Source organism: Pseudogymnoascus verrucosus (assembly GCF_001662655.1).
Source record: "Pseudogymnoascus verrucosus strain UAMH 10579 unplaced genomic scaffold scaffold_63, whole genome shotgun sequence".
Taxonomy (NCBI): domain Eukaryota; kingdom Fungi; phylum Ascomycota; class Leotiomycetes; order Thelebolales; family Thelebolaceae; genus Pseudogymnoascus; species Pseudogymnoascus verrucosus.
Genome location: NW_017263714.1, coordinates 1 through 24827, shown reverse-complemented (window position 1 = coordinate 24827; position 24827 = coordinate 1). Strand labels below are relative to the sequence as shown.

Here is a 24827-nt window from a genome sequence, read left to right as displayed (position 1 = left end):
CGGTTAGACGCGACGGACAACGCGAACGGCGCATTGGCGCCTGACATCGCAGGTTTACATCAGACGACCTCCACCCAGAGCCTCACCCCCAGGACCAACATCGCAAGAAACAATCCCATCACCCACGACCACACAACAACCCATTAACTCTTCTAAATACCCTCGCTGGATAGCCCCAGCCTTGCCCAATCTAATGCGCCCATAACCGCACAAATTCCCCAGCTCCAGGCCACACACGCGCTTCACGCGCCGGGCGCGCCCCCCAGGCGCCTCACCACGCAGCCATGCCCGATATCGATCCAGCGGCCCTGAGCAGGCCATCGCTCACCTCCACTACCCCAATTCTTCCTCCAAAGAGCTTAAGCATTGTACCTCCTTCCGCGCCAAAAATCTCAAAGTCAAACCATGTGCCGCCGCGCATCGATCTGGAGCCGCTGTATACGGCGCTCAAAGCGGCCGTGGGCGAGAATTGGGCCACATACAAAGAGGCTGTCAGCCTCTTTGTGATGGGTAAGTCGCCCATATGTTCCCGGCATAATTACAACCAGACAAGAACTAACATGAATCCCAGGGCAATATAACCAAGCCGAGCTCTCAGCGAAGATTGACTGGTTCCTCACAGTCCCCGGCACCGACACCGAGCACCTACACAACCAGCTTGTAGCGGCCATCTATGGAAACGTCACACGTGAAATGCCAGACCTTGGTGTCGCAGCCTGGGTCAGCGCAAACGATAAACCCACGCCAGGCGCAGGCGCAAAGCCTATCACTGGGGACGCAGCCGAGCAGCGGCTGAAGGCTGAGGTTATGAGTCTCCCGAATCGTGACAGGAGGAGGTTAAAGGATTTGAAACTTGAAGTATGCGCCTCTCCCAAAAATTCCCCTCAAAACCCCCCTACTCTCTATCACAATTCTAACAACACACAGTCGGACGGCCCCGACCCCTATACGACCCTCCTATCCAAATCGCGACACCCACTACCGACCCCCTCTGCCCCTACAACCCCCTCAACCTCCCTTAGCAAAACAAATTGGTCTCTGGAGATCCGCAAACGCTTCGCCCCTCCCCTCGCCGCCGAATCCGGTGAGTTTCCCGACGCCTCCACCATCGAGGCCCGGATGCTCCCTCTCTGTTTCGAAGCTGGGCTGGTGGGCGGCCACGCCGCGGACGCAAGCCCATTCATGGCTGTCGCGGCCGAGACATTTGTTAAGCAGTTCTTGTCCTCGGTATTTGGGCGCACGCGGGCTGATGGGCCCAGCAGTGGTGGTGGTGGTTGGGTGAGCACAAGGCGCTATAAGAGGGCGTTGGAACGTGAAGAGGAACGCTGGGCGAGGGGTGAGGTGGTGAGGGATAAGAGTGGGCTCTTACCGGTGGAGGCGAAGGCCGCCAGCGAGAGAGGCGCATTGGGCATGGCGGATTTGAGGGTTGCGTTGGAGATGGGGGATTGTGGTGTGGGCCAGATGCCAGTTGTTATGGAAATGATCAGGTATGGGTTCCAGGAGGGAGAGGTGGAGGGATGGCAGAGTGGGAAGGGAGTGGGAGACCAGAAGGTGGGGGCGGTTGGCGCAGCCGCCCCAGATGCAGATGTCGAGATGGCGGACGCCGACGCGGAGGATGCACTGAACGGCTGGGGCTGGGAAGGTGCTGGATCCGACGATCGCGCTGACCTCAATTCGCTACTCGATTCATGTCTCGCCAGCGGGTCGTGAGTGAGGAGACACTTCGTCACGTCATCGGACGTTCAACACACATTCCCTCGCTCTCCTCTTGCGCTTGTATCAACAGGTCGCTACCCGTCTATCCGCTCCCCTATTAAGGACGCAGATGCAGCGTGCCGCGGATTACATCGATTATATATCTGCAGTGTCCCACACCGCGCTGGTACCACAAACCCGCCTGATCCACACACAACCTGCACATTACACCGTCTTTATCTGACTGGAGAGTACGGGTGGCTATATGGGGGAGGTTTAGGAAAACATCATTATGGCAGATTCAGGCTGCGACGCCAGGCGTCCGGGTTATTACCTTCTACGTTCTACCGGGTGTTTGTACAATAGAATAGGACTCATGCACGTGGGCATGTAGACCATCACAAATGGAGGCATGGTATACCCTCGCGGCATGGAATATGGGAGTTAGAGCCGGAACTGGAGTTTGGGGTTTGGGGTTTGGGGTTTGGGGGTTTTTTGGGGGGAGAACAGCATCACCTAGCATAGCGTCGACATGTCTGTTCGTCCATTACAGAGAGAGAACGGTTTGAGAGGGCACATATGTAGATAGGGGGATAATAAATAATTAAACTTGTCCAAATTCAAATGGGTAGAATATTTTCGAAGACCGTGATATAATTATTTTACATAGAAATTTAAGAAAATATTATTAAAATGTTTTTGCTAAATTTCTTCTATAAACAATTTTTTCAGGCAGCGCAGGCACCGGAACTATAAAACAACAGCATCATAATAATTTCTAGGCGCGTTACCTATTTAATATCCCAATACCGGGCAGCAATAATCATTGCCCCTAAACTCATATTCACCGCCATCAAGAAATTAACCTCGTTATTGTCAAGAATAGCCCATCCTGACTCAGCTACCCTCGTCGGATGCGACTCTTCCATTTCTGGCCGAGCAGGTACGCCCTTCTTCCCCTCGTGGCCAAATACTGTTGCTCTAACCTCTGCCGTCTTCTTGTAGTGCACGCTCTTTGGATCTGCCTTGGACACAAGCACCTTCTTGCCACCCTCGCCTTCAACTATACGGCCCGTCCGCGTGTCCTTGACACTCTGCTGAAACAGTCCGCCGAGGACACTGTCCAGAACACTACCCAGCGCCCCCCAGATCGTAAGGTATATGGCGAGATATTTCTTCTCTTCCCAGCCCCATCCTGTGCCACCTTCAAGGCTGGACAGTGTATTGCCATAAGGTCCTTGTTGTACGGGGCAAAACGGCATGAAGAAAAGGGCTGTGACAACAACGATTAAGGAGCCGAGGAACCCAGCAAATAATCCCCACAGTGTCACCCCGCCATTTGTTCCTCTAGGCACCCGTCGGAGAGTCGGTGATGTAATAAGGCGGGGGTCCTGCGTAGCCAGTATCCCGAGCTCGGAAGAGAAAGTGTCAGCTGCGACGGCGGCGTAGTTCGCAATTATGCCAATGGGGATGACGTCTTGGAGCGTGCGGCCCCATCCATAGCAGGCCTCTGGTTCGCGGGATAAGGTATAGGCGTGGAGGAGAGAGAGGACGGTCGCGACCAGCGAGTTGGCGAGGACTACACGAAGAATCAGCAACTATCAACGTAGGGTATGGGTCGAAGCTTCCAACATACCTTGCACATATGTCCGCGGCCCTTCTCCCCCAGCACCGCCGGTGGCTTGGATGGTGAGCTTCTCCTTTGCCTCTTTCTTAACCTATGAAGATAATTAGACCACATGCGCTTGCTGGAATGGAGTGAACATACCTTGGTGACTTTTGTGCCAGCTAAGAAAAACACAATAAGAAGCACAAATGGTAGATTCCATGGGTGGACCGCGTGTGCAATAGCTGTCAGGACAGCGACGACAATACCGGCTGGCGTCAACGATTTATGCGAATAAGCTCTGTACGCGACAAGCACCGTCGCCGGTACCGCATATATGGCCTTCATGTTGGGTTGAGGAATTCTACAGCTCTTGGAGCTAAGAAGTTATGTTGCTCAAACATGGAAATAGGCCAGGCACAGAAATACTTGGCATCGATTACGCCGCAAGACGAGTGACGTGAGATTACGCTTTTGGGCTAACTTAGCGTTGAGCTACTGTAATACCCCACAACCACGCTAGCGCACCAGCTTCTTTCCACGATTTTTGGGCAACGCTCGGTGGCGTACAACTTGGCAAGAAAGACCAACTTTGAATACATTATATAACTTTCAATCTATATAATGGTGGCAATCGTTCCTGACTATGTATTAAAAGAGATATATCGCCCGCTTCTCAAAATCAACGTCCCACAGAATCTGCATACAAACGTTCATTTGCTCTGAATTTTTAGAAGCAGTGCAGAAAACTTGGCTTCAGGTTCCTTGATATCACTCTGCCACGTCTCTATCAGTTTCTTCATGCTTTCAACCTCCTTATCCTTCTGGTCCAAAGTTTTCAAGACTTCGAGTGCCATCTTAAATGCTTCAACCCCACTTTTCAAATTGGCCCTGCTACAGTAGCCCGTCCCAAGCCAGATCCAAGCATCGGCCAAAAGCTTCTTGTCGAGCTGCTTCGCAGCGCACGTCACGGCATTCTGTGCTACTTCGACGAGGCCTCTGATGTCCCCCTTCTGGTATAATTCCTCGGCGTCGAGGAGATGGATTGTTGCGCCAATATTGTTCATAGTAGCCTCCCAAGTTTCTTTTGATGGGTCCTGCGGCGGGTCGAATGTCGATGGCGCACTCTCCGTGTCCTTTGGTGGGCCAGCTACTAAGAGTTTGGCTGCCATCTTCAAGCTCTTTATTTTCTTGGCTCGTTGTGCTGCCAGCTTTTGCGCATCATTTAACTGGGTTTGGAGCATCGCAATCTCTTCTTTAGCTATTTTTTCCATTTCTCGAGTTATGACGTTGTGATGTTCGATGATCTGTTGGACTATCATTGTGGGAGTTTCGGTTTTCTCTTTGTACATAGATTCCCATATGTCGAGGGCAAGTTCCTAACGCTTATATCAGTAGTGTAAATACGCTACGTTTCATAATGTCAGTGAACCTTACCCCTTGTATTTTATCTTGAGGCATATTGCCAGTACCTCTGACCTTGAGTAAGGCTGTTACTAGAAAATTTTATGGCCAATGTGCATGTAATGCCTCTTATATTAACAAACTAAAGAACGTCGATCAATTGCCTGACAAGATTGATATGAGTAGTGTATATTTATAAATATAAGAGACAGAGTTAAAAAATTAAATGATGTGAGTAACGATATGGGCAAGACGATGCTGTGTTGATGTTAAGTCGGGCTCTTCTTCCTATAACCTCCTTCTTTGTCTGTAGATGAGCGAGGAACTGGCTGAAAACGGCATCATGAAAAGACAGAGGGACCTCAAATTATATTGAGCTAACAGAAATTTAGATAACAGCGGTCTTTGTTTGCTTCGCGAAGACCACAGAATCGAGACAGTGCTACCGTTGTCTTGTTATTGCAAATCAACGTGAGACCCAGCCCATTCCTTAGCCCTCGGAAATCGTACAAAGGAGACAAATCGACGTAGCTGGCTTTGTTGAGAATCTCAGGAGACATTTCTATAGTTTCGAAACCGACACGGTTGAGGTTGCTGAGAACCGAACAGAAGCGTACCAAAACTCCCAGGAAGATAAAACCACAGCCACCAATCCTTTAAAATGAAAGAAAACTTCGCCTGCAAAGAAAAATACCCTTCCACATTCGAACTCCTCAAAATCTATGTTACTAGATCTAAACTAGGCCCATCAGATTACAAGCTATGGGCCTTGGCGGAGACAATATGCGCTGCAATGCGAGTACAAAGGGATTTCGATATCTTCTGACAAAAGCAAAGCCCATTGACGAAAGACAAAGATCACAGCTCAAGAGTGCGGAAGAAGAAACCGCACGCATACTCGCGCTGGTGTACTACGCCAAATACGGATTGCGCTGTAATAAGGCGGATAAACGACGTTCAATCAGGCGTGGGCGTACTTATAAGGATGACGAATAAAAAATAAGTGGAATATATGCTTCAAATTATCAACTATCTCTTCTCGTCGGGCTATTTCGTGGATATCCTAGCAATGATAATCATCTGGCTGCAGATCTACCATCACCACCTCGGTGTACGTCCTTGATATAGCTGCCCTCGACTGGGAAACAATATACTCTTCCGGAATCTTGAAATCGCTCTCCTGCTTCCCCATCATGAGATCCGCAACGTATTTAGCGCTCAGACTTGTAGTCGGCATACCGTGTCCCGTGAAGCCGGCGCAGATAAATAACCCCTCTCCACCTCCCATCCCAATCGGGACCTCGCCACACCAAGGCCTGCCATCTCGACTGAAGCCCATTATGCCCGTCCACTCGTAAGAGGCTTTGAGCTCTGTATTGTCATTGTCCAGATCAAGTTCGTTATTCAGCTCGGTCCGCAGGTAGTGAGCAACTGCCTCGTCGATAGTTGTGTCATCCGCGACGCCCATCCCTAAAATCGTGGCTTGGCCACGGCCACCGCCGAACATGAGTTCGCCTCCAGATAACTTCCCGTCCACTTCGCGGAAAGGCCGCTGTACTAGGTAATCGTCCTGGTTGGAATTCTGGCTCTTGTTTCCAAGGAAGCCATATGAATTCGTGTAGCTTAGAGGTTTTCCGGTACTTGGTGATATGGAAGGAGGGGGTATTAAGGAGCTCATCTGGCCCTGGACGGGAACTATGAGATCCGAAAAATGTGGTAGTAAATGCGATGTATAGGCATTCGTAGCTAGTAAGACTTTATTTGCGGCAACCATTCCTCTGTCGGTATGGACCATCCACCTGCCGTCTGCAAGACTTTGGATGTGCGTTACAGGCGTTTTGGTTTGGAGATTAAAAGATACTTCAGGTGATGAGCCATTTCTTTCAAGTAGCTGCTCAAGCATCCAGGCTACCAACTTATACGGCCAGAGGCTTGCAGCAGGTTTCTGCACCAAAGCGCCCAGGGATGCACTTCCTAACCTAACGTCTTTCAACGAAGGGTTCGCATCACCTGGCCTAATGGGCGTCATTAGCTTGCCTAACTCTGGATCAAGCTTAGCTGATGCCTCGGAATCAGAGATTGCCATGTCGAACATCGCCTTGGAATAAAATGATTTGCAGCCCTCGACTGTCTCCCAGTCACACGGGATATTATTTTCCTTGATGAAGGACTTCAAAAAGGTATAATTATCCAGCTCGAAGCGAGAGATATGGGGGGCCTGGCCGAATAATTTCGGCTGGCAGTGGCCTCCATTCTGGTAGATATTAGAGATTGTACGTGACAGTGTGCTAGATACGACAGGAGACTTGAAAACTGCCAAGCAGTAAATGCTCAAGATGCACAGCAGTGGATGATAGGAGAATGATGCAAAGACAGTAGGAATGTGGCTTTCGGGATAGGTTTTTCTGCACGAATCATTTATCGGCTGCGAAACCATCCACGAACCGGTGTGCCATTACGACCCAGAGGGAGAGAGAACCGAACCTACCCTTCCAGTAGCACCCCAGCAAGCTTCTCTGGCCTCAAGCATCAAGACGTTCTGCACGTTACTGCGCGCTCCACTCAGCCCATTATCCTGGGCATCTTGCAACAGACGCCATGCTGCAAAGGCACCCACGATACCACTCCCAACAACCACCACATCCACAACAGGTGGCAGGTCCTCGGTAGTTCGGTGGTTAAGGAGAATCTTTGACGGTTCCTTGTGCCAGTACGATGCTGTAGATTCTGGTGTAGGGAGAGGGGCACAACCCTCGTATTCCGTTTGTGTCATGGTATATTGGTCTTGGGAGTTTTAGTGAGGAATGTCATTGGGAAAGTGTTGATGATGTTGGCCATGCACACACACCCATCGCCCTAGTCTACTCCACCGTAGCAGGGGTGCGTGCACGGATGCTGCAGACAGCTTTCCCGTTCCCGTTCCCCGTCCCGGGTCTTGCACCAATCTCGGCGATTGTCTCATCTCGTCGAGCTAACCCAGCCTTGTCGTCCTCGTTGGGACGTGATAGTGGAACGTCACGTAGGATTTTGTTTCCCAAAAGTGGAAGACATACTTTGTAGATCTCCTAACCAAAACATACCTCGGGTCTCACTTGTCCGCCATATAGAGGAAACGGTAGTGCTGTCCACTGAAGATTTTCTGCGACAAAACACTGGCACGGCAGGTGAAGAAATCTACATACCTACAACACAGTACCACCCACTGGGAACTGTGTATCGACACTCCAAAGCTTCAGTTTCGCCCCTAACCGAACACATTATTATACGAATACGTCGCAAATAGCCCGTAATCAAAGCCCGATGCACCACGGAGAAAGAGAAATTCTATATTCCTACCCCGAAAGACTGTATCCAGTTGACTCCCGAGAAGTCAATTTACTACGTAATCTGCACCTTTCGTTTTGATCGGCGCAAGCGGATAATATCGACCTATCAAACACTATTTTGAGCCAACAGGGATGTTTAAGACCCCGGAATTTATGTTCTAGCGTGCCGTGAATATCAATCCTTTTGAGAATCGACATAATCGTATCGCGGCTCTCTTTTAATAGCGATGTGTGACCAGTGTCCCGTTGAAAAGACTTCTTCCTCACCCATTAAACTTTCTAGCCTCTTTTTTAAAAAGGGAGAAGAAAGTTGCTGGGCTACAAACTTGTGTGATTTTAACACAAGCGGCGGCGACTAAGACTAATTGTCCGCTCAAATCTCAATGTTTGACGCTTGTACCACTGTCGCAGTGGCAAACCTTCTTGTGCAAACGATGTGCGTCCTTTGAAAGATCTAGATCTTCAGCCAGGTTCTTCATAACCCTGTCTTGATGCACTGGGAATCACATTCCTCTGGCCAATTAACTCAGTTTAGTTCGATCCTGTTATCCATATCCGTTGGTATGAATTAGCTCTTGAGCCTGACCGTCAATGCCCGACATCGCACGTGTTTGATGCCACTACAGGATGACATGCTGCATCCTCACTCTGTGAATGCATGTCGGCAAACATACGATTGTTCCCAACCTCATCATGCTAACTAAGAGTTGTATAATACAGTCCTGAGAGGATCTGGAGCCCTTGGCGGGATTTTCAGGGTTTGAATCAGCATGTATGTCCGCAGTAGATCACTGCCGTGTGACTGCCGTCCATACAACACCTAGCTCTGCTCGAAAGCCATAAAGCCATTTCATAGAGCCTTGTGTTGGATGTTCCAATGAGCTCCATCGGCGTCCAGGGCCCGCTGTGCCGTGACATATATCGCTGCACTGCCGGGGTAATGTGCGTGCCATGTAGGTCGCACATCAATGCAAGAGGCCTAGTTTGTCGGCCATGGCGTCTATCGCTGCACGGCATTTCTTATTGCTTCACCACTCGTACTGTGTGGTACGATCTCTGTCCCCCAACCGCGGGGATCCACAAATGATGTCCTTGCCCAAATATTGGCAAGGGGTAAGACAGGCAGTGGTCCCCGGCTCTGGGGACAGGTTACCAGGTGCATATAAATACCTGCAAGGTAACTACGACCCTTCCCACCACGAGCGCCATCGGCTATCTCAGTGTTGACGTCTGGTGCAGCGATATATATCAGAACCAAGAAAACCTTAATCCCAGGACTGGGGAACAATATTTAATCGGGTGCTATGACTTGTCCCGAAGCCATCCGATCCGCAGGGTCCAACAGCCAACGTTGTTGGTCGGGCCGAAAAACTGCATGGTTAATTCTTAAATAGCCCCATCCAACCTGTCATATATCATTTATTGTGCTGCGCCTAGCAGATCGCACAAGTGCAGATCCCCCGATCGCAGCACCCGCGGAAGACGGCCACTTCCTTCCTGCTTTCTAGTACAAGCAACGATAGGACCGGGGAAGAAAGCCTGGTGAAACCGGCAGTGCCCCGAACCCTGCTCCTGCGGCATGGGCTTAATGATCGTTTGTAATGATTCGTTTTGATCGTGTATATCGTGTCTATCATGTCTAACTTCAATAACTAAAAACGGCTCAAGAGACTCTCATCTAGCATTTATATAAATTTGTCTTGGTAAAAGTAATGCCTAAGATGTTTGTATTCGACGGCCATAAAGGTTACACCTCAGCTATCTCGCCCAGACCTGGGTCCATTAGAGCATGGTAGTTCTCGTGATTGTACCCGAGCATCTCCAGCAGCCCCCATGAGAGATGCCAGAATAATCTTCTTTGGTGCGTGTGGGTATGCACATGCCCACACGATGCATCACACAAACTGGTTGGGATGAGCAGCCAAAAGAAAACAATGCAAGTTGTCAGGGAGTATGGTTAGAGGACCAACTGCAAGTCGAACTATGGGGCTGTTTGATGTTCTGGATGAAGGCTGCGTCTTCTCAGCTTTCGTTGCATACGCCGTCGTCGTTTTCGATGAGATGCATATAGTGAGTATTGGAGGACATGCCTATGGTTACCCAATGGGTCCCACCCATATTGTGAAGACCGAGGAGTTTTTCTATAAAGAGCCAGGCTTGGTACTCTCATTTTCGTTCTTATTTTTATCATTTCCATCACTTCATCCAATAACTCCTTCACATTATAGAATATTCTCTTTTCTCCTCGTCAAAGCTCAAGTCAGCACATACTTCTCTGTTGAAAAGTTGCTTTCACTCACCAACTATAATCATTCTCATCAGTGAGTTTGAAAATCGAACTTGCCACAAACCACCACTGCTTACAAGTAATAGGAGTACAAGATCCGAATCTCATCTCACTAGCTCGCCACCAGCAGCTTCTCAACGCCACCGGACACACTGCCTTGTGTTGTGCAACCACATTTATCCCCAGCCCTAACTAGAAGGAAGCTTCGAGTACAGCGTCAGTCCCCTTTAGCTTCATGTCTTTCTTCCATGCTCCCTCCACTGCCCTCTTGTTGCACAGCAACCCATGAATGAGCACTCACCTCTCACCTCTCATCTCCCACCTCTCACAATCACCCAACACATCTCTCTCCGCTGTCCTCAAAGCGTCCCCAGTCCATGACCAAACTCTCCAAACTCTGATAACCCCATACTGAAACAAACTCAATGCAGCCCCTCGCCATCATCCATAATGTGTGACTACGAACAATTCCTCTTCACCTGCGGCCACAGTCCCATCCGCCGTTCATCATACTGCCACACAGCCCGCGTGGACGATCTGCATCAGTGCTTCAGCGTCAAGGTCCTCAAGCGCGTCTGGCAGCAAGCCGGGATCTGCCCAGACTGCCGGACCCAAGCACAGTCGGGGGCGCGCCAAGAACTACCCGCGAACAGGGGTTGACTGACAGGCACTGATGCTTGCCGTGGGTGTCGAGATCGGGAAGTTATGGAGGGTGGTGGGTCGACTGACCTCTGGCCATGATAATGCGATCGGGTCGTTTCGGGAGGAGCGTGTTTTCGTTTTCAAAGGAAGGGCCGTAAAGCTGCACTATCCTGCAAAATACCCTGCTGTTTAGTGTTCTTGATATGCAGCGGTTTGTGCTGGGTGGGCTGTAATGTCTAGTTTGGTTTGTCAGTGTGCACACGTCAATATTGTTAGTTATATCAGGTAATAGGTCTGTTTTTGATCACATTCGCATATTACACAACTTTTATGACTGTGTGTCAAGTGCATGGTGCTTTCCGAAGCTGGATGGGAATGTTACAACGGCCCGACGATGACGTTCGGACCGGTGACGGAATGGAGAGTGCAGCACAGCACGAGGTGTCGCTGCATTATCACATGTGAGGTCTTACGTGAGTGTGCCATGCAATTGGGAATGTCCTTCTAAATTTTTCGAAATCGGAGCTATAACAGCTTCCCACGAGATCCCAGTTCCTCCATTAACCCCTCGGCTACCTGCGCCAGGCCAAATTAACAAAAGTGAAACGTCAGAAACGATGCTCAGAGACATAGTGAGGATGGCGAGAGGCAGAAATGCGGGATATGGTGCAACCTCAGTCTCGCCGGTTTCCCCCGTAATCAAATGCCATGGCAAAGGCCTGTGTCGGGAGACTATGTAACACAGATCTAGGGATCGGAGATGTATAAACCTCGTTCTGGAACCGAGAATAGGAATCTGAAACTCCAGAGATCCTTGCATTTCGGGAACTGGGGTATCAGTCGCAAGTAGGTGTCGGAATATGACAAAATGGCGTTTCGGACCGAGCAGGCGTTGTAAGCGTTACCGCCAAATCAGAGCGACGGATCGAAGTTTGTCGCGCCGGCGACTTTGCCGACAATATTGTAGCGCTTGCTGAAGAATGTGTACCAATCGTTCAGGACGCCCTTCTCTTTATCGTCCAGATCGAACCACTCGGGAGAGACGTCGGACGCCTTGGTGGAGGTTTTCGCGAGGGCCCGGGATGCATCGTGGCCGGAGAAGACTGCAGTGGAATAAATTAGCAACGCAGGAAGCCGGGGCGCATACTTTGGAAGCTTGCACTGTGATGAGAGTGCGAAGGAGGCTGCGTACCGCTATAGGAACCGCCTGGGAGGTAAGGCTCTTTGCCGTTCACATCGAAAACGACACCCTGATGCTGTTAGAAACTGAGGATGTAAGGAGGGCGAAGCAACTTGCTTTGATAGCAACGTAACACGGGTAGCCGTCAGTGCCTATTGAGTTGTTAGCTTAGTTATTTCCAGCTGCAACTGACTTGCGAAGCGCGGGGTATCTTGCCATTGCACTTTGAAAGATGCTCCACAGTTATGGGGTCGTCCTTTGGAGGGTTCAGATTGACCGGCTCCTTTGGCTCGAATTTTCCAGACATTGTTGGTTATTCTGTTATACGAAGGTTAAATATTGGTTTGAAAGTAAGTAAGGAGCCAACGGCGAAGTAGACGTTTCGATATCACAAGCCCGAGGTCCAGAATGGCGTATGGTGGGGGTTGTTCGATCAGATAAGATTGTTTGCCATTTTGTAGCCTCATATATCAGGCTGTAACAGCTATGGGTGGATTGGACAATGACGGGCTAGGTCCATCGTATATTAGTAAAGCCATAGGCGTCAATTCCATCCAGGTGAAGCTTTTCGATAGCTATCCAGCATTGAGATTCGGGGATTACCACATACGATGATTGCATCGGGGATTAGAGGGCTTGCCAGGCCATGCCTGTCTACTACGAGATGTTTGCGCCAGCTCCCCGTACGAAGTGCACCAAGAGCAACCATACAAGATGTACTCCGGCAAAGGCGATTCCAAAGTAGCCAGGGCTCAACCTATGGAGCTGCGAAAAAGCTATTCAAGGCCTATCCGTACTCCGTCAGCCTCGCTACCGTATTGTATGGCCTCATTCGATCCGATATTAAGGACTTCACTGATTAGACAATAGTATTCTATGCGGCGCTGGCGGCCTCATGTACGCGAACTATTTCTATAACTCATACATAATTGGAGCCTTCCACAACTTCCCGGAACCGGTAGCCAAAGAGCTACGAAAGGCGCTATACTTTACGAACCAAGACCTGAAGCCACACCAAGCGATTAAATTCTACAAAAAGACACTTCGGGTCGCGGAAGATATTGGCATGGACCCTTTCTCCGACGAGATCCTCGGCGTGAAATTCCAGCTAGCAGCATTTATGGAGAAGATCCAGAAATATCACAAGGCAATCCAGGTTCTCGAGATCGTCCGGGGCGATTGCTTGCAGTGGATCGAGGAATTTGGAGACAAACCCGAGAATGCTGGGAAAAGGACGAGGGTCCTAGGAAAGACAATTGGGATTACTGTGAAGCTGGGCGAACTTTATGCTGGGGAGTATGTCAAAGAGCCAGAATTGGCCGAGGAGAAGTTGGTTTGGGCTGTTGAAGCGACATTAAAGGAGCTACAGAGGAGAGAAAAAGAAGGTGTCAAGCCAGATGAAGGCGAGTGGCTTAACGCTGAACAAATAGGGGGATCATTCGAAGGTATGTTGATTCAAGGTCGAAAGCCAGGATCCCTGTTGACACTCTGCAGCCCTCGGAAATCACTATGAGAGCCGAGACCAGCATTATCTCTCATCGCCACTTTTCTTACAAGCAATCAACATGTCTCCGCCAAAGTCGTGCCATACAGCTGTCTTAAGTAAAGCACTCTTCTTCCCCCAGTTTTAGTTCTCGACTGACCATTCCGCAGTGAACAACCTTTCTATATCCGTCGCTCAGCAAAACGCCCCAACAACTCCAGGTCAAGCCCCTGTGTCCCGGCCAACCCTCGTAGCGAATGCCCGAGCCTGGGCCGTCAAGGCTATCGATATAGCCACCAATATTGCCCCCCCAGAAAGGACAGAAGAATGTGATCTCGCCTGCGCAGTGGCAACCCACAATCTTGCCGAGTTCGCCGAAATGGACGGGGATATTGCAGCTGCCAGGCTCAAGTACGAAGAAGCGAAATCCTTGTCTAAGGTGATTGGGTTTAAGGAAGGTGTTTCCAATGCGGAGAAGGCGCTCAGGAGGTTATCCGAGAAATAGGCAACTTAGTCACTTGTATTCAAGGACTCCTTACTTGTCTTCAAGGATTCAAGGAGTCCTTGAATACAAGTGGCAACTTAGGCCACTAATCACAGCCAGGCCAGGCTGTGATACGTGGCCTAATTCATGGAACATCTCAGCCAGGCCCATTGGAATGGACTTATAACAAATATAGCCAAGTGCATGGAGTTAGTTTGCACGGGCGCCAGGGAACCGGTGCGGTTCAGCACGACCACGAGCTAGTTGTTGCCAGCGAAGCGGGCACGCACGACATTGTTTGGCCATGGCCAGAATGAGGTGTGACGCAGGGAGCTGTTGTGATAATATTACCTTGGAACCTCTACCCTCTTTTTTGTGGGTCTGATATAACAGAGAATGTAAAAATATACAATTAACAAAGAATAGTCGTCATGTCAATTATTGTGTAGAATTATATGGAAACGAGGCTCTTCCATCTGGATTCTATGGATGCCGATTACGCAAACTTGGAAGGAATCAATGCCATTTCCAACAGGGATCCATAGGACTACCAAAGACTGGTTGGTGTTCGGGATCTACTGACCCCGAAACCATGCACCGCCACACTTTATCCCGGTGGCGTCATAGGTCCTGTGGCGTCGCCCGATCTAGTAAAGATCTAGTCGATCTTAGTTCTCCTGGTTCTCCTGTCTGCCAGGTATCACATATTAAAAATGTTTACGTAGCCAAAGTTAATAATAGCCAATGGAAACCAGAAGGATGGATCTTGGCAGGTCCTTGATCACGATGAATAGTATAGATCGAAAACTTGATTCCCTGAGCTCATCCCCGGTGTTACATCAGGAAGTGGGGGTTGGATGAAGGCGGCATCCAAGAAGTTGACCTGGAGTTTCCAGACTCTCTACTATAAGTATAGAGCTTTCCTTCATCTCAGACATTTCTTCTCTATACTCAACAATCATCAAACACTATATACCCAACTTCAATACTCTTTTATACGAACTATCATCATGTCTGGAATCATCAACAAGGTCAAGGATGCTCTGCACCACGACTCTACCTCCTCTGGCAGTCATTCCTCTACCACTCACTCGAGCAGCACAACCGGCCACAACTCTGGCGTTTCGGAGGGAACCGCTGGACCTCACAGCTCCAGAGTTGCCAACGCTGCTGATCCCCGTGTCGACTCGGACCTAGATGGCTCCAACAGGCACACCACTGGTGCTGGTCACTCTAGCCACACCAGCCACACCGGTGCCGCAATGACTGGCGCTGGTGTCGGCTCAGGAGTCGGCTCCGGAGTTGGTCACACCGGCTCAAGCACTGGTGGAGCATATGGCAGCAGCACCACCGCTGGCCCTCACGATTCAAACATTGCCAACAAGGTTGACCCACGAGTTGACTCGACCACCGGTTCCCACACCATTGGCTCAAACACCACATCCGGCTACGGTAACACCACTGGTGGCTCTTACGGAAGCTCTACCACCGCCGGTCCCCACAGCTCGAACATCGCGAACAAGGTTGACCCTCGCGTCGACTCTACCACTGGCTCGCACACAATCGGCTCTAGCACTGGCTCAGGAGCATACGGAAGCACTGGCGGTGCGGCTTATGGCGGATCTACCACTGCCCCACGCGTTGAATCTCACACCTTCGGCTCAGGAGGCGCCGCGACAGGCGGAGCTTACGGTAGCTCTACCACCGCCGGCCCCCACGACTCAAACCTCGCCAACAAGGTTGACCCAAGAGTTGACTCGACCACGGGCTCCCACACCATTGGCTCAAACACCACATCTGGCTACGGTAACACCGCTGGCCCCCACAGCTCGAACGTCGCCAACACTGTTGACCCACGTGTCAACTCGACCACTGGTTCTCACACCATTGGCTCGAGCACCGGAGCTGGTTACGGAGCTGCTGGAGGTGCAGGCCTAGGAGCTGTTGGAGGTGGCGCTTATGGAAGCTCGGGCCACACTGGAAGCCACGCTGCTGGATCCCACGCTACTGCAGGCAGCGGCACAGCTCAGAACACCGCCGGCCCACACAACTCGGATCTGCTGAACAAGCTTGACCCAAGAGTCGATAGCGACCGCGATGGCTCTTCTACTGTTGGCGGAAACAAGACCCGCTCGTAAGCAACTCTTAACAGGTAAACATTCCCAATGTTATTTTGTTTGCCTGCCCCTAGCTCATAAAACAGTCACTAACGCCCCAGCAGTTCTTACAAGGATCCTCGTGATGCAGCAGAAGTCCCACCTTCGGTGATGCGAGAATCTATTGGAGAGCCTCAAGTCCTTCACGGTGACGCGAAACACAACCACGCCGGCCGACATGGCAGCGTTAGCACCCATGACCATCTATGAGGACTGAGAATTGTACTTTTACTTTCCTTGGTTCATGGTTATGTCTATTTGATTTAGCGAAAGGTTTCTATACTGTCTTGTAATGAAAAAAGACTGGATTCACTTGTCTGGAGGCAGCTTTGGTATAAAACTTCTGTCACAACACAGTCGTATTGGTTCATAGCCGTTAAATTTTAATCGAATTTAAATACCAATAAAAAAATATTATCATTCACTTCATTCACTATAACTGCCCTGGTTTATTATAGGAATCCCTTGTGAACAGTATATATTATTTTGAACCCATGAGTCTCGAGTTCACAGCAATTATATATAGGCCGGCTTAAAAAAATGTATAACCTCTACCCTATATTATGAGGCAAGTAGAGTAGACAGACAAATTAGGCGGATCTTATTATGCATGGACGTAACCTGTGACCTGTGATAAGGGATCACCAAACTTCACCCTCTTACCACATCCCTACTGTGGGTGAAGCAAACATGCTCACCTTGTCTTCAAAAATAACCTGACATCCATATTCCTTCTGTAACCCATGCACAGACCAGACTTCCTATCTGATGAATTACAACAAGGACCTTCGCTATCCCCATGGACTGATTTTATTGCACCACGCCTTCATCAGTACCCTCATCACGAACAGAAGATAACGTCCTGGCGGTTTCTTGGGCGTGGTGTCAATGGAACTGTCCTGAAAGTACGCTTTGGCGATGGATAGCCTCTCGCTATGAAAGTTGTAAGTAATTGTTAATACTCACTAGCTGCTATTAACAGAGATGCTTTAGTTCTACCACACCACGCGTCCAAAGCCAGTTGGTGGCATTATACGGTATTGGCCATTTGAAAGGGAATGTCAGAATATGTCCCTCCTACAGAAAGTTAGGCGTGGAATAGAGCAATCAAGCCCAATATATCTACGATCGAAAATCAACACGAGGCAGGAAGCAGCTCGAAATCTTTGGGCATTTTCTACCGAGGGTCGTGAGAAGATAATATCTCAGGCCTGCGAGACGGTAGCGGTCTCATCTATGCCTAATATGACGAATTGCCATGGGTGGATGAAAGTGCCTGGCAAAACTCTATCACATCTAGGCTTTGATCCAAGCTTGGATTTTTATGCGATTATTTACGATTTCGTCCCTCCATCAAAACAAGAGCTCGGCGTTATACAGGCACAATTAGATTTCTTCTATATCATCGGATTTTCTGTTGAGTCTTTAAAAGCAGATAACTGGGAAGGCAAGGGCCTCCTAGTGGATTTTTCTGATATTTTGTCTCCTCTCGACAGGTTCTGGTGTCCAAGCCTCGTTAGATATGAGGCAGGCGCAATGTTCTAGGAACATCGAGGGTTGAGGGCTCTGTTCATCGGCCGTGCTACTGGTAGCGCTCTGCATTGGATTCTAGAGCTATCGTTGACATGCTTGTATCATTTGCTCAATCATGAATATCATCTTTCTTCGTGTAACCATTCTTGCGATCGGTGCTAGGGGGTGGCTGTTGCCAGGGAGGATTGGCAGCGCTATGGATTCCCTTGTGTGACTCTGAAAAACATTGATCACATGATTATCATGTGACTGGTCAACTCCTCTAACTTTGATAATATTACAATAATTTACAAGCACGACGTTCTCGAATGGAAATGATTGTGATACCTGGTTGGTGCTGTACACAGGAGAACGTTTCGCGGCCTGTCAATCACGCCCGCCAATGTGGTGTGGTGTACTGTTGCCTAAAACGACTCGGCCCTTCGGTAAGCAGCCTCACTTTTTCAAAATGCCACATAGAATAACTCTGATTTGACAAGACTCAGCCCTCAATCTCCTCAATTCAACGCCTGACATCCATGGCCTGGCACCTCTGATGCGATGAAGGTTGCCACTTGTTACCGCTTCCTGCTCTGACCGTCTTTTCATAAGATGTGACAGCACCTCCGCCTTGTATATCTTGCGAACCTTCATTTTTAATCCCAAAGCACACACCGGTCGAATCTGCCTTGGTGCGGATTTTGATCCTTTGCGAACCATCAACGCCCGGCCAGAGTCGTTCGCAACGTCATGATGCTTCGAGCGCCATTTTGCCATATCTAGTTTTCCTTTTTGCAAGGGAACATAATATATTTCTTTTCAACATGGATGTTGGAGAGAGTTAATTATTACCTTTTGGCTGTGTCCTACTCTACTTTGATCGGGGTCGCAAGGCTTGAAGTCGAGAGTGTCCCGACTGTCAATAAGCTGGTCTGTGGAGGACATCTCAGCAGCTCGGCGTGCGTACCTACTGATGGCCTTTACACAGGCTCTGGAGTTGGCGAAGATGGACTCGAATAGCGGTCACCGCAACACGAATGTATGAAGCTATAGATTCCATGGGTGATATAGACATAATCTGACATTCGTGTCGATCTAGCCACCAAGATTTTCTCGCGCTGCCACGTCGCTGCCCAACTGGGACCCGTTCAGCCATGATGGACCGTCAGACTCAGGCCAATTCCTAATGCACATGAGGTATCCGTCTCAACCGGTGGCAGGAGATTCCATAATTGTTAGGAACTTGGGATCCAATCCTTTGGACGCTGCGTATAACTCCATGCCTTCCGGAACACCGGAGCAGAGAACGCTGCCGAAATGGCACAGCAATACCACAAATACACCACAGATGTCGGTGGGTGTTTCATCTACTATTCCATATACCCACACATTGGCTTCCTATGTTTACAACGACGATGATCCATGGTCACAAAAAGGGTTTTTTGCCGGACCTTCTACTTTTGACGGTAGGTTACAGCCGAAGAGCCAGCCAGTTGGACAACTTCCCGTGAACCATCATAACCCATATGGGAACCGCCTCCAGACCGAGGGTGACCCCGCAGCCGGTGTGGTACTTGGAAAGCCCCAATCGGACTCAGGGTATGGATCGCTGCAAAGCGCATATGCTCCTTCGATTAGCAATTTTGATACTGGACTTCAGGCCACAGGAAACCGGATTTATTCCGCCCCTAGCCATGGCTTCCAACAGTCGGATGCCACGTTTGGACCAAAACTTGCTTCTTCCGAAGCATCGCTTGCTGTGCCTCCATTACTGCGCTGTCCAACCTGCAATAAAGCAGTCAGGACACCATCTGTGTTGAGGTATGACTACTGTAGAGAAGTTGAAGACTGTGCTGAAAGTTTCCAGAAAACATTATCTGCGCCATAAGAAGCCATTTACCTGCCCATACCCTGATTGCCCAGGCAGTGGACACGGACAGGGTTTTGGGACTGTCAATGACCTGGACCGGCATATTCGAAGCAAACACCCAGAGGGCGAAGTTTCTGGACGACGTCCCATCCAGGTGTTCTCTTGCCATTTCAGTGAATGCCAAGAAAAGGGGAGGAAGTTTACTCGATCGGATAACTTTGGGGTCCATCTAAATCGATGCCATAGTCTGAATGGGGACGAGGTCAAGGGGATTATTCGACGGTTAGTGACAGTGGGTACTATTAAGTGAGCTTAACTAACATCCAGGTTGAAGGAAGAAAGAGCAGCATCGGCTTGAGGACCCTAGGATCCAACCTAGTGACAGACCACAAGAAAGGAATCTAGATATTTCAATGCAGGACGCCAGCCAGGAGATTTCCAACGATCATGCCATGCAACAGAGCAATGAATCTCTGGTTACTGATGAAAGCCATTATGAGATGTATGATAATGATGACCAAGGCCCTGGTCCAGAGGATATGACTTTCTACATGCCAGAGGACCAAAGCCGTGACCTAGAGGATAAGACTACCCATATGCAGGTGGAAACCAAGTACAGGCCACATGGAACCCTGGATATGGAATATTTCTCTGGGATGGAGCCCGTTGAGACTTTTGAGCCTGTGGGTTTTATAATGGACCCAACGTTGGATATATCTGAAAGTGCAACACCAGTTGCAGCTGCGATTGAGACTACCCCGAAGAGAGAGAATGGATCATATATACATGGTTCCACCGACTCTTACGCACAGAAAGCTCTCGCGAGCGCACTTGCCAGTAAACGGAGCCAGGATATTAGGAAATCCAGGGGAATTGGCGCCAGCCAAAAGCCAATAACTCCAAAGGATCCAATGGACCGGCGTATTAATACATCAGCTTTGTTCAGCCGTAACAAATCCAGCCAGGAAGATTTTAATCCAGGGGACCTCCTTACAGCTGATTCTAAAGATGAAGACTGCCACACAGACTCCCAAGACGACGACAACGCAGCCACAATCCTACAAGACATGAAAAGCCGTGGATTCGTCTTACGAAGGAATACCACTCACTTACTTGAACCCCCCGCCCCCTCTCCATCAACCCAGTTCCAATCCCCCCTCACCTGTAGCGTTTGCTTCAAAACCTGCCGCCGCCCCAGCGAAATGGCGTACGTCCACCCTCCCCCACCTCCGATCGCACCTTCCCTCCTAACCCGCACCTTCCAGAAAACACATGAAGCGCCACTCCCGCCCATACCATTGCACCTTCCCTCCCTGCGCCAAAACATTCGGCAGCAAGAACGACTGGCGTCGGCACGAGAACTCACAACACCTCCACTACGAGTCCTGGCGCTGTCACCTCTCCTCTGGCACAATGACATCGACCCTACAAAGCCTACAGACACCACAATCACATTCTCAAAACCGCGACGACCACGAACCTAGCGCATGCAAACACATCTCCTACCACCTCGACGCATTCAAATCCCACCTCTCACGCACTCATCAGATCGCCTCCACGGAACTAAATGACAGCGCCACCGTCGCGCGCTGCCTCGCCCCCTGCCCGCGCACCTTCTATTGCGGCTTCTGCGCCTGTTCTGTCGCGCAAGCAGACTGGAGCGCCCGCTTCGACCACCTCGATGACCACTTTTCCGGGCGCAAAGGAGGGGAGCAAGTGGCGATGGCAGCATGGACGGAGGAGGGTGAGGGTGCCGAAGGGAAAGGTGCCGAGCGTTAAGGCGAAGGGGAAGGTGGAGGGGAAGTTGGAGGTTGGGGGGCCGAAGAAAAAGGGGTTGAGGGTCCCGAGTCAGGTGGTTAGGGGGGTGGAGGTTACGATTAGGGGGGGGAGGGATTTGGTTAGGGAGGGGAGGAGGAGGTTTGCGAGGGCGGCGCAGGAGGGGGAGAAGAGGGTTAAGAGTGTGACGAAGGAGGGGGGAAGGCAGGTGAAGAGGGCATGGGGGGGGGTTAAGAAGAGTGTCCCGTGAGTTTTGTGGTGGTGGTTGTGGGATAGGGGACGGGGCTGACGTGTGCGCAGGAAATCGTTGAGGAAAGAGATGAAGTGAGGCGGGTGTGACGGAGTATAGGAGGGGGAAAAGTGACGGAGGTGTGACGAAATTTGGGATCGGGAAAAAGGGAGGGAGGATAGAGTGTGGCGTTTGGGGCAGTGCTTGTTTTGTTTTCTTCCGATATCGATCGTGTAACGGCGGGCGGAGGCTTGGTTTTGCTTCCTTCTCACTTGGATTGGCGGCGTGTTATTACTTTTCGTCTCGATTGGCGGGCGTGTTCTGGCCCTATCTTGTCATCGGTGTATGTTTTATTCTTTACTCTGGTGTTTTATTACACAGCGCGGGCGTGTGTCATCGGAGTTGTCTTGGATTACTTGGATTCTCACCTCGAGGCATTCATTCGCGCGTCGACCTTTATCAACTTTTACAAACCTCCTCCGAGTTCGGCGTCGCATCGCTTTTATACTACGACCCCTCCAAGCCGACATCACAACATCTCTACACCACAACCCCTCCAACCTCTCCTCACGCACCTGCACCCTCCACACCACCCACAACGTCCCCTCGAACCACCTCGAACAACACCACCGATGACCTCAACAGATATCGCGCATCCAAACGTGGCTGGTTTATTCCTTCTGCCGCAGACTCCCAGGCGCGGTGTCAGGCGTCTCACGGGGTTTTCTACCAACCTACATACATACCATACCAGTATCCATCAATCAACCTATAACCCGCATCCATTCTTCACTGTGCCGTCATGCCGTAACACCCGTCCCGCCATGATCTCCGCCTCCATAACCCATCATCGTCATCCCCCCCCCCTTTCTACCGCGCCTCCCTCCCGCCCCGCTCCCTACACGCATACGTGCAGTAGTTCAAACATCCTAACCTAACCCACCAGAGGAGCTCACTCCACCCGCCTACATAATACTTCCATACTAAACTACTACTGTACACCCCAATTCCCTGCATTAGTTTAGTTCAGACAAGTCTACACTAGCAACTCCACTGGCGAAAACCGCTGGCGCGGGCGGCTAGGGCTTCTTTCGGGGTGCGACTAGGGGTGCGACTAGGGGCAGGGGGTGTGTGGCTGAGGGATTGCGGGATGGGGGGTTGTTGGTGGTGCTGTTGGTGGCGCACGGGGCTGTGCTGTGCTGTGTTTGTATGTATGGATGGTGGATGGAGGTATCCCTGGGAGTGGGAGGTGGCCGGGGCGGGGTGCATAACCAAACAGCGACGACATGGGAGTTGTCTCAGAGGGCGGATTTTGGTAGTGTGGTTAGTATTGTTAGTAGTGTTAGTAGTGTTAGTAGTGGTTTAGTCAGGAGCACGACGCGGTGCGGTGCGCTGTGGTGTGCGCGCGAGGTTTCGCGCCCGGAAGATGGGGAGATGATGTGTTGATCCCCGCGGAAATCCCGGCCCCCCACTCACTCATCCACTCGCCCTACAACTTTATAACCGCAACTAGACACCGATGATAATCCGCAACGCAACCCGCGCAACGATCCGCCTCGCCAGCGCAGCAACGACGACGAAACGCCCGGTCAGTGTGTGTCCCTGCGCGCGTTTTTTTTTTCACCACGTGTGTGTGCCGCTCATCGTACGATTTTGCGAACGGGACGGACAGCGCGCACGTAGAACCGGTGGAGTGTGTGCAGGGTAGTGTGGTGTACTTTGAGTAGGTTGTGTGGTGTACTGTGATGAGAATGGAGAAGTGTGTAGAAAGTGGGTGGTGTATTGTGGTGCAGACCAGGTACCGCACCAACACTCAGCCGCCCTCACACACTCCCATACACGCAGGGCGCAATGGTGCGGGATGGGGCGGCCACGAGGTGGCCGCCCGGTGAGTGAGCGGGAGGGGTTGGGAAGGGGAAGGGGGGGATCTGTGACTCTTCTTCAGTCTGGTGTTTCTGTACCACACCACCACTCCCACCACTCCCACACACATACCGCCCGAACCGCCATCCCCATCCCCATCCCGTCTCGCGTGCCCCCCCGCGTCTCTCTGCCGCCTTTTTTCTATTTTTATTTCTATCCATAGGACGTACTTACACATGCACCCCCCTTCCCCCCCGTTCTGGCCACATGCGGGTGTGAAACATGCAAACCAATATATCGGTATGTCCGTCCGCTTGCTTGGAACAGGATGGAACAGACACGGACTGGCTGGGTTGAGACTGCATTGGGATAGGGCGGTTGAGGGCGGGGAAATAGGCTGGATGCTGAGAAAGAGGAGTGGTGGTGGTGGAGGTGGTCCGCGACGCCCGCGCGGCCGGTGAAGATGGGCGTGGTGTGGGCGCTTGGGGCTGCTGGGATGGGAGCCGGGATGTGCTGTAGGTATGGACGGGGGGGAAGGAGGATGCAGGACGGGGGGGGAGTTTGAAGGATACCCTACCCTCCAGCTGGGCAGCTGAATCTAGATGGATTGATGGATGGGTAGATGGACGGGAGGGGTGGGAGGGATCGTGTGTAGAGGGGAGAAGAGGGGAGAAGAGGGGAGAAGAAGGGGGTATCGGGCGATTCGTGCGAGCGCGCCATCTTTTGATCGATGCTGGGTGTGTGTGGGAGATGCTCTGTAGAGTTACCACCCAACCTAACCCTCATACCCTCATTCCCTCCATACCTGTCGCTGGTGGTACGAAAGTAGAGTTAAATCGACGCCCCGGATCCCTCCTCCTCCTCTAGTAGATCTCCATCAGGCAACAGGCCTTAGGCAACCAACACCAACAAATCCCCTACAAGCCTGTGTGTATGTGCTGGGTGCTGTGTTGCCTATTCTTCTGCTCAACTGGAGATCATGGGCAACACTCCCCATCCCTCCCAAATACCCATCCCATACCTGCCAATATTCCCCATCTCCCATCTCCCCCCGTACCCATCCTATCCCATCTCCCCCCGTCTCCCGTCCCACCTCCGTCCGGGTCGGTACTCACCCCCCTACCCCGGTTCGGCACCGCAGATTTACATCTCTTCGGTAAGCTCTTATGCGACACTGGGACCGAAATGTGTGGGTGTGGGGGCCGAGACAGTGGCGTTTTTGGCGTTTTGTGTTTTTTTTGATAGTTTGATAGTTTGGCTGCATGCTTGTCTGCACGCTTGTCTGGGGTGTGATGCCGAGACCGATCTCTACTT

At 50.7% G+C, this 24827-nt stretch overlaps 10 protein-coding genes across 10 annotated transcripts; 6 read left to right on the top strand and 4 right to left on the bottom strand.

Annotated features, from left to right (window-relative positions):
- Positions 1-74: 74 nt before the first annotated feature.
- HFI1 (transcriptional coactivator hfi1/ADA1) lies at positions 75-2164 on the top strand. Its single transcript, XM_018278675.2, has 3 exons — positions 75-510; positions 572-858; positions 928-2164. Exons 1-3 carry the CDS (start codon positions 285-287, stop codon positions 1708-1710), a joined length of 1296 nt encoding a protein of 431 aa, XP_018126120.1. The 5' UTR covers positions 75-284; the 3' UTR covers positions 1711-2164.
- Positions 2165-2342: 178 nt separating this feature from the next.
- VE01_09259 (uncharacterized protein) lies at positions 2343-3733 on the bottom strand. The gene is made up of 3 exons (XM_018278674.2): positions 3464-3733; positions 3332-3413; positions 2343-3274 (listed from the first exon to the last, which is right to left on the bottom strand). The coding sequence occupies exons 1-3, from the start codon at positions 3647-3649 to the stop codon at positions 2487-2489; spliced, it is 1056 nt and encodes a 351-aa protein (XP_018126150.1). The 5' UTR covers positions 3650-3733; the 3' UTR covers positions 2343-2486.
- A 281-nt stretch (positions 3734-4014) lies between these two features.
- VE01_09258 (uncharacterized protein) lies at positions 4015-4762 on the bottom strand (the record flags this gene model as incomplete). The annotated part of the gene is made up of 2 exons (XM_018278673.1): positions 4015-4680; positions 4739-4762. The coding sequence occupies 2 exons, from the start codon at positions 4760-4762 to the stop codon at positions 4015-4017; spliced, it is 690 nt and encodes a 229-aa protein (XP_018126151.1).
- A 945-nt stretch (positions 4763-5707) lies between these two features.
- VE01_09257 (uncharacterized protein) lies at positions 5708-7524 on the bottom strand. The gene is made up of 2 exons (XM_018278672.2): positions 7194-7524; positions 5708-6959 (listed from the first exon to the last, which is right to left on the bottom strand). Exons 1-2 carry the CDS (start codon positions 7476-7478, stop codon positions 5769-5771), a joined length of 1476 nt encoding a protein of 491 aa, XP_018126143.1. The 5' UTR covers positions 7479-7524; the 3' UTR covers positions 5708-5768.
- A 3244-nt stretch (positions 7525-10768) lies between these two features.
- Positions 10769-10992, top strand: VE01_09256 (uncharacterized protein; the record flags this gene model as incomplete). Its single annotated transcript, XM_018278671.1, has 2 exons — positions 10769-10938; positions 10986-10992. The coding sequence occupies 2 exons, from the start codon at positions 10769-10771 to the stop codon at positions 10990-10992; spliced, it is 177 nt and encodes a 58-aa protein (XP_018126144.1).
- Positions 10993-11872: 880 nt separating this feature from the next.
- On the bottom strand, positions 11873-12447 carry VE01_09255 (uncharacterized protein; the record flags this gene model as incomplete). The annotated part of the gene is made up of 4 exons (XM_018278670.1): positions 11873-12063; positions 12153-12210; positions 12254-12292; positions 12334-12447. 4 exons carry the CDS (start codon positions 12445-12447, stop codon positions 11873-11875), a joined length of 402 nt encoding a protein of 133 aa, XP_018126145.1.
- Positions 12448-12681: 234 nt separating this feature from the next.
- VE01_09254 (uncharacterized protein) lies at positions 12682-14620 on the top strand. Its single transcript, XM_059464048.1, has 4 exons — positions 12682-12960; positions 13011-13585; positions 13635-13742; positions 13794-14620. Exons 1-4 carry the CDS (start codon positions 12752-12754, stop codon positions 14126-14128), a joined length of 1227 nt encoding a protein of 408 aa, XP_059319310.1. The 5' UTR covers positions 12682-12751; the 3' UTR covers positions 14129-14620.
- Positions 14621-14846: 226 nt separating this feature from the next.
- VE01_09253 (uncharacterized protein) lies at positions 14847-16673 on the top strand. The gene is made up of 2 exons (XM_059464047.1): positions 14847-16259; positions 16329-16673. The coding sequence occupies exon 1, from the start codon at positions 14965-14967 to the stop codon at positions 16243-16245; it is 1281 nt and encodes a 426-aa protein (XP_059319311.1). The 5' UTR covers positions 14847-14964; the 3' UTR covers positions 16246-16259; positions 16329-16673.
- A 1578-nt stretch (positions 16674-18251) lies between these two features.
- On the top strand, positions 18252-21479 carry VE01_09252 (uncharacterized protein). The gene is made up of 5 exons (XM_059464046.1): positions 18252-18814; positions 18875-19596; positions 19643-19927; positions 19980-20852; positions 20911-21479. The coding sequence occupies exons 1-5, from the start codon at positions 18749-18751 to the stop codon at positions 21422-21424; spliced, it is 2460 nt and encodes an 819-aa protein (XP_059319312.1). The 5' UTR covers positions 18252-18748; the 3' UTR covers positions 21425-21479.
- VE01_09251 (uncharacterized protein) lies at positions 21213-21749 on the top strand (the record flags this gene model as incomplete). Its single annotated transcript, XM_018278666.1, has 2 exons — positions 21213-21667; positions 21722-21749. 2 exons carry the CDS (start codon positions 21213-21215, stop codon positions 21747-21749), a joined length of 483 nt encoding a protein of 160 aa, XP_018126149.1.
- Positions 21750-24827: the final 3078 nt, after the last annotated feature.